The sequence below is a fragment of the Hypanus sabinus genome, chromosome 14 (genome assembly GCF_030144855.1).
Source record: "Hypanus sabinus isolate sHypSab1 chromosome 14, sHypSab1.hap1, whole genome shotgun sequence".
In the NCBI taxonomy this organism is placed as follows: Eukaryota; Metazoa; Chordata; class Chondrichthyes; order Myliobatiformes; family Dasyatidae; genus Hypanus; species Hypanus sabinus.
The window spans coordinates 97,404,628-97,422,663 of NC_082719.1; the positions used below are offsets into that span (position 1 = coordinate 97,404,628).

Here is an 18,036-nt window from a genome sequence, read left to right on the forward strand (position 1 = left end):
CAATTAAAAATTTTCCTGTCCTCTCTGATTCTATCCCTTTCAATGATAATGCTAAAGGTCAGGGAGCAGTGATCACTGTCCCCCAGATGCTCACCCACTGACAGATCTGTGACCTGACCCGGTTCGTTACCTAATACTAGATCTAGTCTGGCATTCCCCCTAGTCGGCCTGTCAACATACTGTGACAGGAATCCATCCTGGACACACTTAACAAACTCTGCCCCATCTAAACCCTTGGAACTAATCAAGTGCCAATCAATATTACGGAAGTTAAAGTCCCCCATGATAACAATCCTGTTATTTTTGCACCTTTCCAAAATCTGCCTCCCAATCTGCTCCTCGGTATATCTGCTGCTACCAGGGGGCCTACAGAATACCCCCAGTAGAGTAACTGCTCCTTTCCTGTTCCTGACTTCCACCCATACTGACTCAAAAGAGGATCCTGCTATATTACCCACCCTTTCTGCTGCTGTAATAGTATCCCTGACCAGTAATGCCACCCCTCCTCCCCTTTTCCCCCCTCTCTATCCCTTTTAAAGCACTGAAATCCAGGAATATTGAGAATCCATTCCTGCCCTGGTGCCAGCCAAGTCTCTGTAATGGCCACTACATCATAATTCCATGTATGTGTCCAAGCTCTCAGTTCATCACCTTTGTTCCTGATGCTTCTTGCATTGAAGTACACACACTTTAGCCCTTCTACCTTACTACCTTTATACCGTTTATTCTGCTGCTCTTTCCTCAAAGCCTCTCTATATGTTAGATCAGGCTTTACTCCATGCACTTCTTTCACTGCTCTATTGCTTTGGGGGTTATGTCCCTGTTCCTTTTTGTGTGGGGGGAGGTGTATTTTGGGAGGGGTTGGGGATCGGGGGAGGGGGGGTTTGACGCTTCTCTCTGAACGATTTTCATGTTTTCTTTGTTTTGTGGCTATCTGGAGAAGACAAATTTCAGAGTTGCATATGGATACATGCTTTGAACCTTTAATCCTTTGAAACACTTTGAACATTTGGTCAGCTCAGTCTGACTGATAAATTTTATTTTATTTGGAGATACAGCATGGAACAGGCATTTCTGATTCACTGAGTTGTGCCACCCAACAACCCACCTATTTTACATAGCATAATCACAGGACAATTCAGAATAAACAAGTAACCTACTAAGTGGTATGTGTCTGGACTGTGGAGGAAACCAAAAAATGTACAAACTTTCTTACAGATGATGCTGGAATTGAGTCTGAATTTCGACACCCTGAGCAGTAATAATGCCACATTAACTGCTAAACTACTGTTGTTACAATTAAGAATATTGGATGATGAGAGAGAAGGATTTGAGGAAGTTCTGAGAATTATCAGTGAATGTGGAGAACGGAGAGAGAGTGTAAATGAAAGGGGGGGTTATATACAGAGGTGGAGAAAGTATCCATGACTCAATTCTCGGATGAATAAGGAGTAGAAAAAGCATTGAAGAAAACAATCTAATTGCAACTGGATCGACAGAGCTGGGATTAGGGAGGCGTGATTCTTCTCTTGAACAGTATTTCTTAACACACTATATTGTGAGTGGTATAGATAGGGTAAATGCAAGTTGGCTTTTTCCACTGAGGTTTGGTGGGACTACAACCAGGTTAAGGGTGAAAGGTAAAAAGCTTAAGGGGAACACGAAGGGAAACTTCTTCACTCAGTGGGCCGTGAGAGTGTGGAATAAGCTGCCATCCTAGTGGAGAGGATGCTTCCATTAGTGGAAGAGTTTAGGACCAGAGGTACAGTCTCAGAATAGAGAGACATCCATTTAAAACAGAATTGAGGAGGAATTTCTTTAAGCAGATGGTAGTGAACCTGTGGAATTCCTTACCACAACAGCTCTGGAGGCCAAGTTGGGTATATTTAAAGTGGGGGTTGATAGGTTCTTGATTAGTCAGGGGGTCAAGGTTACAAGGACAAGGAAGGAGAATGGGATTGAGAGGGATAATAAATCACCCATGATGGAATCACAGAGCAGACAGTGGGCCGAATGGCTTAATTCTGCTTCTACGTTGAATGGTCTTATGGAAATAGTTTATCCTTTAGGCAACAAGGAGAGACCTGATGTGTTTTATCATTGCCCCAGATTGGAAGGGTGGATGACCTTGTGATTTCAAATTATAGTAAAGACGAAACAGTTGTTAGTCTAAGTGCTTGAGCAGAAAGTTTGGTGAACTCGGCCTCACACAAACTGCTTTATCATCTATGCCTGAATACCTGGTCATTAATGCAAATATCTAATTTGACAATCATCAATGCATAAAAAGATGTGGACATGGTCAAGAGGTTCCGTTATTCTTCAGATTAAACATCAGAATGGGGAAGAAATATGACTTTGATAGTGGAATGATTGGTGGTGCAAGAAGGGGTGGTTTGAGTATCTCAGCAACTGCTGACATCCTTGGATTTCCCCACATAACTGTCTCTCGAGATTACAGAGATAGTGCAAAAACAAAAGACAGTCGGTGAATAGCAGTGGGTGAAAACACCTTGTTAACAAGAGAGGTCAGTGGAGAAGGGCCAGACTGGTTTAAACTGAGGGAAACCAACAACAGCTCAATTAATCATGTAATAACAGTGTTGTGCAGAAGAGCACCTCTGAACGCACAACAGGTGGAACCTTGCGGAAGCAGAACACTCGAACATACACACAGTGGGCACTTTATTAGGTGCAGGATTTATGAGGCCAACTGTGCTTTCTAGCTTTAATTCAAATCTCCAGTTACAACAAAGCTATGATTAAACCTTGAATGGCAAAGATACTGCTAAGAAACTAAATAATTAGCGCACTTTATTAGGCTCATGGAAGGGGAGTACAGGAAACTTATTACCACAAAATGATGATCTGCTTTTTTTTTACCTGCCCTGGGAGCTCTGGTATCATGAATCATTTATGCAGTAATGCTTTTGAAAGACAACCTTCAATCCTCATATCAGCTGTCTTTACTGAGCAAGCAGAGAATTGAGGTATGTATTATAAATGACCATAAGGCATAAGAGTAGAATTAGACCATTCAGCCCATTGAGTCATTGTCCACCATGACAAAGGCATTTTCAACTGCTTAGGAATCTGGTGACTCAGAATCTAGATTTTTTTAATTATCAATTAACATTAGTAAATGTCTATCAAATTGTATCACACAGTTACCTATTTAAAGCAGGAATTAAAATGTGAGTATTTTTAAGTAATGGATTAATTGGTTCTTTTTAAAATATGTTATCATAATTTCAGCAGAACCCTTGATATTCTGGCATACCAACAGAATTTACTAATTATCTACAGTCCTGTAACTGTAGAAAATGATCATGCAATATAGTGCTCTAAATAAATTTCAGTAGAAAGGACGGACACAAGAAATGGCAAATGATCATTAAAAATTAATTGGCTTTGTCACCTGTTTTTCTTACATTAAGGAAAGTCTTTTTCTGCTAATGAAATGGGAATACAGATCCATAATTCCTTAAAAGTGGTGTCAGAGCAAGACTGGGTCATAAAGAGAAGTTTGGCATACAGGCATTCATAAATCAAGTACTCAATATAGGAGTTGGGATTTTGTGTTGAAGTTGTATAAGACATTGGTGAGGCCAAATTTGGAGTGTTGTGAGCAGTTATATTCAGCTATCTACAGGAAAGACATGAATAATATTGCAGATAAAATTTACAAGGATGTTGCTGGGACTTGAGGACCTGAGTTATATGGGGAAAAGTTCAAAAGGATAATACTTAATTCCCTGGAGCGTAGGAGAATGAGGGGAGATTTAACAGAGGTATAAAAATTGTGAGTGGTATAGATCAGGTAAAGGCAAACAAGCTTTTTCAACTGAGGTTCAACGAGACTGGAATTAGAGGTCATGGATTAAGGGTGAAAGGTGAAATAACAGAACGGAGGGCAACTTCTTCACTCAGAAGGTGGTGAACTGCCAGCAGAAGTGGTGGCTATGTATTCAATATCAATATTTAAGATAAGTTTGGATAGGTAAGTGGATGGGAAGGGTATGAAGGGCTACGTTCCAGATTTGGGTCAATGGGACTCGGCAGATTAAGAGATCAGCCTGGACTACGTGGGCCGAAGGGTCTGTTTCTGCGCTGTAATACTCTATGACTCTACACCCTCATAAGTCTTGATCTTTGTTTATTAATTTATTTGAATTTATTTTGTTTCTTCCATCCATCTCACAACAGGAGTTAGTAAAAATCTTTATGTTGCGTCTCCATTGCAATGTACAAGGGAAGTGTGGGAGGATATTGCCCAAACTCTAAGATTATATATATAATTGTTTTGTATACATGTATGTCCAGTCAAATCAATGTGTATTGATAAATCTGATGGCCTGGTGAGAAAAACTGTCCCGTAGCCTGTTGGTCCTGGCCTTAACACTAAGGTACCATTTGCCAGACAGAAGCAGGCAAAACAGTTTCTGGTTGGGGTTGCTGGAGTCCCTGATGATTTTCTGGGCCCTTTTTACTCAGCTGCTGTTATAAATGTCCCGGATAGAGGAAAATTCACATCCATAGATGCGCCTTGCTGTCTGCATCACTCTTTGAAGTGCCATGCAATTGAGGGTAGTACAGTTCCTGTACCAGGCAGTGACACAGCCAGTCGGCCCTTGCAGAAAGTCCTGAGGATCTGGGGATACAGGCCGAACTTCTTCAGCCGTCTGAGGTGAAAGAGGTGCTGTTGTGCTGTACCACACAGCTGGTAAGTACAGTCCAAGTGTGATGTGTATACTGAGGAACTTGAAACTGCTCACTTTCTCAACAACAGTCCCACTGGTGTCGATAGGGGCTAGCCTGACTCCATTCTTCTTGTAATCTACAATCAACTCCTTCATTTTTTCAACACTGAGGAAGCGGTTGTTTTCTTGGCATCACTGTGTCAGGATAGGCTGTCTCATCATTGTTGGAAATCAATGTTGTCCCGTCTGCAAATTTGATCAGCAGATTGGAGCTGTGCGTGGCAACACAGACGTGGGTGTATAGGGAGTAGGAGTATAGGAGGGTGCTCAGCCCTGGGGAGGCTCCTGTGTCGAGGGTTAGAGGGACTGAGGTGAGTGTGCCTATCCTTACCACCTGCTGGTGATCTGATTGGAAGTCCAGGATTCAGCTGCACAAAGTGGGGTGCAAGCCAAGGTCACTGAGTTTCTTGTTGGGCCAGGGAGTGGCAGAGGACAATTATAGTGTTGAACATTGAACTGTAGTCCAAGAATAGGATTCTAACATAAGCATCCCTCTCCTCCGGCTGAGCGAGGCCGGTGTGTAGTACTGTGGCTATGGCATCATGCTGGGGGCAGCCTCGCAAATGTCACCACTCATTTTGGTCCCACAATGCTTAGCAGAACAACACAGAGCTCAACAAAACAGAGCACAAAACACTACAAAAGAACAGCAGCAAAGCAAGCCTGTTTCCTTCCTCACGCGCACATGCACACACACACAGACCCTGCTTTGTTCACACTGTATGTACTTATTGAGACAATCTTCGGCAAACTGGCATACTGGCTCTATGAGAAAAGGACTGGTAAGGTGCAATAACTACTATTAGCCCTTAGACAGTTGACAGGGACTGGGAAGCAAGATCCTTGACTTGACTGAACAGTGACTGGCAGCTCCTGGAGATGTAAACGTGGGACCACATTAACCAATTCAAAATCATAAATTTATCTTTGGGTTACAGACTCAGTGAGGAATTTTGCATTGTCACAGAGTGTCTGATGAATGAAAAGATTAAAAGCTGTTTCAGTCTTGTGCCTTGGCTACCTTCTGACACGTCTGATCCAATATGGAGCACGTTTAGCTTAGAAGAAGCACATACACTCTAATCGAAATAAAATATACAAGTAAGAATGCATATTTGGCATTCCAAATGGTACGCTCCACAGTCAATCTTCAAAGTTCAAAGTTTCAAAATGTATTCACCAAGTACGTATATGCCACCATATAAAACCCTAATAGTCATTTTCTTGCAGGCATTTAAAGTACAAGAAACACAATAGAATTAGTGAAGGCCTACACCCATCAGGATGGACAGAGAAACTGTACAAGTAAAAAAAAGGAAATAATAATAATAATAAAATATCGAGAACAAGAGACAAAGAGTCCTCGAAAGTGAGTTCATAGATTGTGGGACCAGTTCAATGTGGAGTGAGTGAAGTTGAGTGAACTTATTCCCGGTGGTTCAAGAGCCTAATGGTTGAGAGATAAAAACTGATCCTGAATCTGGTAGTGTTGGTCCTGAGGCTCCTGTACCTCTTTCCTGACAGCAAAGGCAAGAAGAGGGCATGGCCTAGATGGTGGGCCATCTCATCCTTGATGAGAGATGCTGTGCTTCTCTTCAGTGTTTCAACATTCTATTACTGAATTATGAAGAATCAGAATTAGGTTTAATATCACCGGCATATGACATGAAATTTGTTGTTTTGTGGCATAAGTACATAGTAATAAAAACTATAAATTACAATAAGTATATACAGGTAAATCTGATGGTGGAGCAGAAGAAACTGCTCCTGAAATGTTCAGTGTGTGTCTTCAGGCTCCTGTACCTCCTTCTTGATGGTAGCAATGAGAAGAGAGCATGTCCTGGGTGATGGGGGTCCTTAATGATGAATGCCGTCTTATTTAAGTTTCACCTTTCCAGGAAGCTGGGGAGACTAGTGCCCATGATGGAGTTGGCTGAATTTCTTGCAGCTTTTTTGAATCCCATGCAGTGGCTACTCCATACAAGATGGTGATGCAATCAGTTAGAATGCTCTCCAAAGTCTACCTATAAATGACATCCTTAATCCAATCTCTCAACTGCACATGTTTGGAACCTAAATCATGGGTTGACAGGTTGTATTTTCATGTACTACCAGATAACACCTGCAGTGTATACTCAGTGCTCAGAGAGATTACTCTAGTTGAGTATGATGTTCTCCTCAGGCGGTTGTTAATTGGTCCTCAGGTGTCTGTAGAGGCTGATCCTGGATCCACATATTCGGGTCAGTGCGCAAGAGTAAGTGATACCTGTGGTTCATTGTTGAGTCTTTTTGGTTGTTCAGTCTCTCCTTTCTCAGCTGCTGCTCGTTCTCTGCGGTATAGCAGAGGTCAGTCTCACGTAGCGTAGCTCCCTCTTGAACACATTTCCTTCAGGTGTACCTATAAAGTGTAAGTCTTTCCAGTTTTTAGATGTTGAATTTCTGCAGGCTGATCTTGATGTTATCTTTAAAGTGTTTTCTTTGCTTTTCAATATTTAGTATTGACTAATGAAACCTCAAATATGATGGCAGCATTGGCTATGAATGTATAATCAAAAGATTCCTAAATGGGGATCTATTCCTGTCTTATCTCTTGTACTCTATTGTGTAACATAGGCCAGGCTTCACTGAAGTCAGTGTGAGTCATCTGGACAGCCTAAGGTCTCTCCCAGCATAATCCTGGAATGTGGGAGAAAACCGGAGTACCAGGTGGAAACCCACATGGTCATGGGGCGAACATTCAAACTCATGACCGACAGCAGCAGGAATTGAACCGTGATTGCTGTCTATGTAAAGCATGGAGCTAACTGCTATGCTATCGTGCTGCCTTAGAGATGAATTTCCTCTAACTCGTGATCAAACCTACATGTGAGACTACACACATGGTTTTTATACTCACACAGGTGAAGGCACTCATGCTTCATCTTTCCTGGCAAGGCCCTCAAAATCTTATTTGTGTCAATGAGATTGTCTGCCACTTTTTTAGAATTCCACTGAATATAGGCTTTTTCTGCTTAATCTCTCAATATAAAATAACACCTGGAAGTTAATTCAGTTAAAAACCTCTTCATTTCCTCTAGATAAAATACAATTCTCTTTTATGTCAACTCCACCTTGTGTTTTCTGTTATTCATTCACTAATTTGTTGCAATTTTAACTTTGTAACTATCTAGTTATTAATTTTAGTTATATATTCTAGCCTTCTACTGTAAATTAGTCACAGAGCAGTACAGTATAGAAACAGGTCCTTTGGCCCAGCTAGTCTGTGCTGGTCTGGTCTTTTGACTAGTCCCATCAATCTATACTTGGAGAACGGGCCTCCAAACCTATCCAAATTTCTCTTAAATCTTACAACTGAACCCATATCTACCACTCCCAATGGCAGTTTGTTCCACAGCTATACCATTCTCTGAGTGAAAAGCTCCCCTCAGATTCCCCTTAAATATGTCATTTCACAGTCCTCAGATGGAAGAAATGTTACAATACTCACCAGCCAATTAGCCATTACTTTAAATTTGTGGCCATTTCTCTCAATCTCTTGACACTTTCAACACTTGCCTGCCTCTCCTGCTCTTTCACAGCTGTAAGCTCTTTCAAATGGTTCAAATGTTTCAATTTAATATCAGAGAATGTACACAGTATACAACCTGAAATTCTTACTCTTCACTGACATCCACGAAACAAAAGACCCCAAAGCGTGAAGGACAGAAACATCAGAACCCCACCTCCCTCTCCTACGCAGAAGCATTGACCCTCCCCTCCCCCAACTTGTAGCAACAAAAGCACCGACCCACCATGCAAGCAAGAACCAAAGCCCTTCTAAGAGACCTTGATCGAGAGTCCACCAAAAACTACAGTCCACAATCTAGTATTTTGGTATCTCAGAGAGACTCTCTCACCAGTAAGGCAGAGAGAAAGAGATTGCTCCTGCAACGACGAGAGTGGAAGACCAGCAACTCACTGTTCTGATGTTACAGCAAGCTGCTGGTCTCCCTGATCTTTGCTCTCTCTTTTGCTGTTCCAAATTCCTTGTTCCTTTCTTGTGGTTTTAAACTCTTAACCTGTTCTCTCATTGCTTTGGAAGTTGTAAGAGCTCCCTGTTCATGAATGAAACCACCCAACTGCTTGACAAAGTGTAACTTCAATGCTTCATTAAGCTGCAACTCAAGTTTATAAAAGTGGGTCGAGTTGGGGGCCATTTTGGTTTCAATACAAGGCTCGGAAAGGTCGTTGTCTGTATTACTCCTTCAGGGATCAGATTCTACTATAGAAACTGCATAAAGTTGTGATTTAGTCAATATTGTGCAGAGGTAAAGATCAAAGAGAATCAATGTCTGTATAATGCTATGAAAGGCAAGTCTGATAAAAAGTAAAGGGATGAATAGGACTCCTTACTCCATTATTATCATGTACTTGCCTTTTTTACTTTTTCACAGTCAACAATAAACAAATGCATTAAAGTAAAAACTACTTTGCTAAATTATGTTAAATATAATTATGAACTCTGCAGCAAACGTTCAATGTGAAGAAACCACTGTGTTAGCAGAATGAAATCATTATGTTGATCTGAACAGTCCAAGGAAAGGTCCAGCAAGCAGTGGACAGAAAAACAGAGGCAATCTCATTAGCAAACAGCCAGCGGTCGTGGCAGACAATAGATTCTGAAAGGATTTGAAAATCATAAGGTAGTTCAGTGATTCAATGAAATCAAGGGCATTGAGACCCACAGGCAAGTTTGCTATGGTGCACTCAACAAACTAAACAATATGGATGTAGGCAGCAGTGACCTTGTCCATCAACACCTTTAGCCTTAATTGAGATAATTCAGCCCTATGGAGCCAACAGCACATTCCAAGCTTCATAAAGAACCTATATTATTTACTGCAATCACAGCTGTGTTTTTTTTCATAGAATATAGAGTATAGAACAGCATTTTACAGGGGCCACAATGTTGTGCTGACCTTTAAACCTATTCCAAGATCAATCAGACCTTTTCTTTCTGCATAACCCCCTTTTTTAAAAAATCTATGTGCCTATCTAAGAGTCTCTTAGATGCCCCTACTGTCTGCCTCTACCACTACCCTGGCAGTATATTCAATGAACCCACTACTCTGTGTAAAAAGCCTACCTCTGACAACCTCTCTATACTTTCCTCCCATCAATTATGCCATCATATTTCTGCCCTGGGAAAAAGGCACTGGCTTCCTATTAGTGCCTTTTATCATTATATGGACATCTATCATGTCACCTATCTTCCTCATTTGTTCCAAAGGAAAGCCGAAGCTCGATTAAGCTTTCCTCATATGACAAGCTCTCTCATCCAGGCAGCATCCTGGTAAATCTCTTACACTCTCTCTAAAGCTTCCACATCCTTCCTATAATGAGGCAACCAGAACTGAACACAAATACAACTGTCCAAGTATGGTCTAACCCAAGCTTTACAACCTGAATAACATTATCTCACAGCTCCTTACATCCCATCATCCCATGTATTTTCAAGATCATCTCAGTTTTTGAGCAACCAGTATAAAAAAAGATTTTAGAACATACAAAAGAACTTCAACACAGATTTTGAATAATACATTAACAATTTAAATTCCTATAGTTCTCTGCTCTATAAACTATATTTCTAGTGGTATCTAACATTATGTTCACAAAAAAGAGAAAATCTGCAGATGCTGGAAATCCCAGGAACACACACAAAATGCTGGAGGAACTCATCAGGCCCTGCAGAGTACAGTCAACATTTCGGGCCGACTCTTCAGCCATACTAGAAAAAAAAGATGAGGAGTAGAGATGATATTATGTTCATTCATTCATTATGTGCATGTCATCTTACGCGGGCGATCATGGTCTTTCGATGACTATGAATGTTTTATGCAAGTTTTTCTACAGTAATGGTTTGCCATTGCCTTCTTCTGGGTAGTGTCTTTGCAAGATGGATGACCTCAGCCATTATCATTACTCTTCAGAGATTGTCTGCCTGGTGATAGTGATTGGAAGGTCAAGGATGTGGTGTACTCAGAAGGGACATTTGATTGCTAACTTAATTGGTTCAGCACAATACTGTGGGTTGAAGGTCCTGTTCCTGTGCTGTACTGTTCTATGTTCTATGATTACACTTCAAACACTCAGAATCAAGATCAGGTTTAATACCATTGGCATATGTTGTGAGTTTGCGGCAGCATGCATTGCAATAGATGCATTCCTTTGCATCAACTCATCACCTCCCTATCCTTTGCTGGAACACACCATTACATGTCCTCTGCCAGCAGTTTACACCTTCCACTGCCTCAATCCTAAATTCATGCCAATGCCTGGAAAGCCTTGTCTCTTTGTTGGCTTCTGATGGTATTTTAAAATTATTTCTTGCTTCTCAGTTGATTCTTTCTTCTGCCTTATCCAGGAAACCTTGTCTGTGTAGATTCAGAATTGGTTTGCCCACAAAAGGCAGATGGAGGGTATTCTTCCTGGAGTTTGGTAACCAATGATGGGATCTGTTCTGGGTCCCCTGCTCTTTGTGATTTTCATAAATGACACGGATGAGGAAGTGGAAGGGTGGATTAGTAAATTTGCAGATGGCACAAAAGTAGGTAGAGTTATGGATAGTGTAGAAGGTTGTCATAGTTTACAATGGGACATAGGATGTAGAGCTAGATTGAGAAGTGTCTGATGAAGTTTAATCTAAAAAAGCATGAAGTGATTCACTTTGGAAGGTCAAGCTTAAAGGCAGAGTACAGGGATAATGAAATGATTCTTAGCAGTGTGGAAGAACAGAGGGATCTTGTGGCGTATATCCATAGGTCTATAAAAATGGTCATGCAAGTTGATAGGGCAGTGAAGAAGGTGTGTTAACCTTCATTAGTCATGGGCTTGAGACATAAAAGACTTTGGTTAGACCACATTTGGAATATTATGTTCAGTTCTGATCGCCTCATTATGGGAAGGATGTGGAAGCTTTAGAGAGTGCAGAGGACACTTACCAGGATGCAGCCTGGATTAGAGAGCATGTCTTATGAGGATAGGTTGAGTGAACTAGGGTTTTTTTCTTAGGAGCAAAGGAGGATGAGAAGTGATTGAATAGATATATAAGATGGTAAGATGCATAGATCAAGTGCCAGGGTCTTTCTCCCAAGGTGGAAATGACTAATATGAGAGGGCATACTTTTAAAATGATTAGAGGAAAGTATATGAGGAATGTTAGAGGTATGTCTTCTACATTAAGAGTGGTTGGACTGCTGGGAGTGATGGTAGAGGCAGATACATTAGGGACAATTAAGAGACTCTTAGATAGGTACCTGGATGAAAAAAATGTGGGAAGGAAGTGCTGGATTGATCATGGAACAGGTTAAAAGGTTGGCACAATGTCATGGGCCAAAGGATCTGTACCGTGCTGTAATGCTCTGTGTTCTATCTCTAGTCTCTGAGATACCCTATTCCCAATTTATTTATTGAAATCTAAAAAAAATAATGATTTAAAAGTATTATGGGGTTTCCTGTCTTAGCAGACATTCTTTTCTATATCTTCAGTAGATCAGAAAGAGGAATGCCATTCAAGGGACAACTGAGGGTCAGAGGTGGCCATGTTTAGAATCACAGACCCAGGAACATCCACGAGCTCTTACTGATGCACTTAGTCACACACAAGCTGTTTCTCTTCCACAACTTCAGAGCAATGTTAATGGAAAATTGTAACTTAATACTGCTAACTCTTATCACTGAACAGACAGATATCAATGTCAAACAGTACTGGGAATGTAGCTACAGCCTAAAAGCAATTGTGCCCTTTTTGAGACACCTAAAAAGCTAACCCTATTATCTAGTTGCTGTGACATCCTCCTTTTAATTCTGCATTGGGCAGGATGGACTCAGCCTATGCTTCTCACTGCTTCTCTAAGAAAGCCAGTATAATTAAAGACCTCATCTCTCTACTCCCCTCTTCCATTAAACAGAAGATACAAAAAGAATCTGAAAGCATGGACCACCAGGCTCAAGGGCAGCTCTACCCCACTGTTGTATGAATATCGAATGGTTCCCTAATATGAAAAGATGGACTCTTAACCTCAAAATCTACCTTGCTAAGATCTTGCACTTTATCATTAGATTTTACCTCGTTCTACCTCAGTGCTCTGTGTAATGAAGCTTCCAATTGCAGCGTCCCTGCCACACAATGATGCAGTTAGACAGGACACTCAATGACAGTGTTCCTGTAGAATGTTAGAATGGGGACAGGGAGCATTGCACACCTCTACCTCCTCAAAAAGTGTAGATGCTGCTGTGCCTTATTAACTAATGAAGAGGTGTTGTGGGTTCAGGTTGGACTGTCTGTTACATGCACACCAAGGAACTCTGTGACACATGCAGGCACCATGTGTCTATTTTCTGTCTGCACTGTATTTTGTGATGTGTGTTTACTATAGATAATTTGTCATGTAGATAGTGGCTTAGTAGAAGTGAAGAGTATAGTCACGAATTCATGTTTTGTCTTTAGTTCAGTTTTTAGTCTGGTTAGAGTTAGAGACAGCTGGGAATTATATGTTGTTTTGTTGACCGCTTTGCATCATTCATCATTTAAATACGTTTTAAAATGCTTGGCTTAAGAACATTATATTGTTAGTTTAGCTTCATTAGTTTTATTGTTTTAAGATAGTTTGTTTTCGCTGACTTCTTAATAAAGACTCAAATGTACTTTCTATTACTTCCTTTAACTTTAGAGCTTCGTTATTTGATGGAGAGTGCGTCATACAGTATTAACACCCACCCCCCGTGCTTAGCCTCTGAGCGGTTTAGGTCTGTTTTAAAGTAACCACTACAGTACATGTGACGATAAATGTGTACGTGAGAATAATGATAACTTCTACCTTCCTAATAATAAGATAATTGAGGCTGCATCACACATCAAATTTAGAAGTTTAACATGATAGTAAAAAATATTCATGAAATAGCATGCCTATGTATTTATATAGTTACAGGAAAAAAAATCAATAGAAAGGTAAAAGGAGCTGTACTCTTTCATGCAGTATGCCATAGATATAGTGGCAATCCTTTTGCTTGCTACATAATGAAGAAAAGATTTCAATGTCAGATGCTTATGAATCTTCTACATCTCTTGTGGATAAAATTCTGATTTTTAAAATAATTTAGATTAATTTTAAACCAAAATTGAGATTAAGGTGAGTATTGTGTCTCTATTCAGGCATCATGTCCCAAAAACAAGCATCCATATGGCATGTACTTGGAAGTTTAAAGTAAAGTAATGGTAGTTTAACATGGTTCTAATCTCAGAAGACCAACTGCAGGAACAGGAAAGTGGCATTTCTCTGTTCCCCCATCAAGTTCTCTAAGGTCCCCCAAGCCTAATTGATACATTTGAAGAAGGTTTCTGTTGTGAATATCATGGTTCACTTGAATATCAGAGAATGTATACAGTATACAACCTTCACAGACATCCACGAAATGGAAAAAAAACACCAAAGGATGAATGACAGAAAATGTTAGAACCCCAAAGCCACCCCACCCCCACACACGCAATAGGAAAAGCATCAAAATCTAATCACCCACCATGATCTCCCAGAGACCATGATGAAAAACTACTGCCCATCCCAGTACTTCAACATTTCAGACAGGCTTTCTCTCTCTTACTAGTGAGGGGACAGAGATATTGCTCCTGCAAAAGCGAGATGGGAGACAACAGCTCACTGTTTCAATGTTAAAATTTGCCATATTATTTGGTTAATAACATTTGAAAAATAAATGTTCATCCTTCAGTGTGAAACAGAGAGGAATCTGGATCCAGCGTACATTATAGACAAAATTGCTGCATCACTTTTTGAATATATGACCTTAGTGAAATCTTCAATATCAGGACAATACAGGCAACAGGATAGAGTTTCATTTAGCATGACATGGCAAATGAAGAATAATGTTCCACATTCACCGGCAGCACATTTCATACTGAAACCAAGATGGCCAAAGTGCACCATTTTAAGAAACAAAACAGATATTTCTGGTTACATTCCCTTAACCGCTTCCCAGCACAGAACAATAAAAAACAAATAGTTTAATGATAAAAATGTTATCAAAATACACTAGAAACTGAAATGTATTTGAGAAGAACAAAAGAAATAGGAACAGAATTAGGTTCTGAGGCCCATTGAGTCTACTCTGCTGACTATTCCATCATCATTCTCCTGGCTTCCCCTCATAAGGGTTGACCACCTTAGAATCTATCCATCTCTGTCTTAAATACACTTTGCCTTCCTGTCTTTTGTGGCAATGAATTTCACAGATTCATCACCCTCCTTATCTCAGTTTAAAAGGGATTCCTTTTCACTCTGAGGCTGTGCCCTCGGATGTTAGATTCTTTGACTAGTGGAAATATCCTCTCCACATCCACTCTATCCAGGCCTTTCAGTTTCTGTCAAGTTTCAATGAGATACCACTCGATAGAAGAAGTTAAACTTAAAAATCTTTGACTATTAGCATTTAGGTAATTGCTCAGTGCACCTGCAGCAGACATGGACCAACTTCTAACTGCAAAGTCACAGGGATTAAAGGTGGCCATTACTGGATGGGAGCAGTGTCTTCAGTGTCTTCTTTGCCACAAAAGACAGGGGAGGCAAAGTGTATTTAAGACAGAAATGGATAGATTCTAAGGTGGTTAACCCTTATGAGGTGAAGCCAGGAGAATGATGATGGAATAGTCAGCAGAGTAGACTCATTTTCCACAACGCAGCTAAAGTCACTGATAACATTGCGTCGCATACTATGCATTTCAGTTGTTAATTAATTATGTTAGGACCATACATAGGAGACAAATTAGGCCATTCAGCCCATCAAGTCTGCACCACCATCACTGATTTATTAACCCTTTCAACCCCATTCTCCTGCTTCATCCCCGCAACCTTTGACATCCTGAATCTATCAACCTTCACTTTAAATATACCCAATGACTTGGCCTCCACAGCTGTCTGTGACAATGAATTCCACAGATTCACCACCTCCTGGCTTAAGAAATTCCTCCCCATCTCTGTCCTAAAAGGATGTCCCTCTGTTCTGAAGTTGTGCTCTCTGGTACTGGACTCCCCCCACTATAGGAAACATCCTCTCTATGTCTGCTCTATCTAGGCCTTTTAATATTAAGTAGGCTCCAATGAGATCCACCCTCATTCTTCTAAACGCCAGTGAGTACAGGCCCAGAGCCATCAAATGCTCCTCAAATGTTAACCCTTTCATCCCCAAAATCATTCACGTCAACCTTGCCTGGATCTTCTCCAATGCCAGCATATCTTTTCTTAGATAAGCAACCTTAAACTGCTCATCATACCCCTGAAGTGGTCTTACTAATGTCTTAGAAAGCCTCAACATTACATCATTGCTTTTATATTCTAGTCCTTTTGAAAGAAAAAATCATATTAATACTTAAAATCTAATTAGTAACAATATATATCCAATTACTAATAACTTAAGAATAGAAAGCATTAGTGGCAAATTTGTTAGTAAATGTGGCAGGTATTCTGCCTTTTCAATTTACTGTTTTGCAATAAATCCAGTAAGTGGTAGGTACTTTGATTTCTGTTTATGGCAACACGAGATGGGCGGGAATGTCATTAACAGTTTACCTGATCCATGTTATGGCAAGTTGTAAGCTGCAGTGCAAGTCGCTCTCTTCATTCTCAGTTAGAATTTATGGAGAGGTGATTATGATGATTTATTTACCTGGCATTTTCCTGTGCGAATATCATACAGAGCCATTGAGCCATGTCGAGCTCCAACTGCTATTCTGTTACTCCTGTCGCAGTAGCTCACCATATAGAACCTGAAATCCAGAGAGAATAAAGCTTGAAATCTACCAAAGTGTTTAAATTTATTTATTTAGAGATATAGCATGGGATAAGCCCACTCAGCCTTTTGAGCTGTGCTGCCCAGCAACACACCAATTTAACTGAAGCCTAATCACAGGACAATTTACAATGACCAATTAACCTCCTCACTGGTACATCTTCAGACTGGACTGTAGGAGGAAACCTGCATGCACATGGGAAGGAACATACAAACTTGCCTACATAAGATGCCGGAATTGAACTCTGAACTCTGATGACCCGAACCGTAATGGTGCCGCACTAACTGCTATGCTACTGTGTCACAATGATCCTCAAGAGCAGCAATGTACAAATTGTAAACCATAATCACAAATTATGAACAATATTATTTGTCATTCTGTATCTATAACATGATCACTATCAGAAGTCACATTTTATTTTGCTCCCAAAACAAATGTGTAAGGAGATCTTTGGCAGTTATTTGTTAATATGCCAAGCATTGCTCAAGAGCTGACAAACCATTCCAGTAAAAAGGCAATTAATAAAATATAGAATGCAGGGATAATCTTCCAACTAATTTATGCTCATCTCATTTTTCAGGCAATGAGGCTGATGCTACATGACTTCAGAAAACAATTCATGTCATTTGGCTATTGTGCCATAAGACTTTGGAGCAGAATTAGGCCATTCAGTTCATAGAATCTGCTCAGCCATTTAATCATAGCTGATTTATCATCCTTCTCAACCCCATTCTCCTGCTTTTTACCTGTAATCGTTGACACCCTTGCTAAAAACAAGCCAATCAACCTCTACTTTAAATATACCCAATGACTTGACCTCCAGTCATCTGTGGCAATGAATTCCACAGATTCACCACCATCTGACTAAAGAAATTCCTGCTCATCACTGTCCCAAACAGACATCCTAGTATTCTGAGGCTGTGCCCAATGGTCCTAGACTCCCCTGCTACCTTTTGAATACAAATATTAAAAGAGAATCGAGTTTTTAAAAATTGCTATAAACTTGAGATTGAGATAAAATGTGCCAATTAGACCAATCTGTTGCTATCAAAAAATTGTGTTGCTATCAATGGCTTTTTCATATGAAAAGAAAATTTAATGCATCGGTAATGTAACTTTCTTGGAACTATAGGGTAATTTATAGGAAATAAATCTAAAAATCTCAATATCAATGAAACCTCTTTATAAAATCAATTTACTGTATGAGTTAATTTCTCTTCTCTGAAAATAGGAGGCATCAAAACACCAAGAGATGTTACTTGCTCTGAACATGTCTGCTTTTTCTTTTGAAAAATCTTCAATCTATTCAGAGATGGATTACCCAAAGCATTAAGTTTGAAATTTCTACATTATGCAGCGATTGCATAATGGTTAAAGGGCTGATCTGGTATCCCAAGATCTCGACTATTGATCCAGAGGCATGGATTTGAACCCACA

At 40.1% G+C, this 18,036-nt stretch overlaps 1 protein-coding gene across 2 annotated transcripts in view; it reads right to left on the reverse strand.

Annotated features, from left to right (window-relative positions):
* LOC132405011 (WD repeat-containing protein 7) overlaps positions 1 to 18,036 on the reverse strand; it is a 574,145-nt gene that overhangs the window by 76,737 nt on the left and 479,372 nt on the right. For both annotated transcript variants that reach the window (XM_059989685.1, XM_059989684.1), the window contains one exon: positions 16,476 to 16,575. In XM_059989685.1, the coding sequence (XP_059845668.1) occupies positions 16,476 to 16,575 (100 nt within the window). The remainder of the gene's footprint in view (positions 1 to 16,475; positions 16,576 to 18,036) is intronic.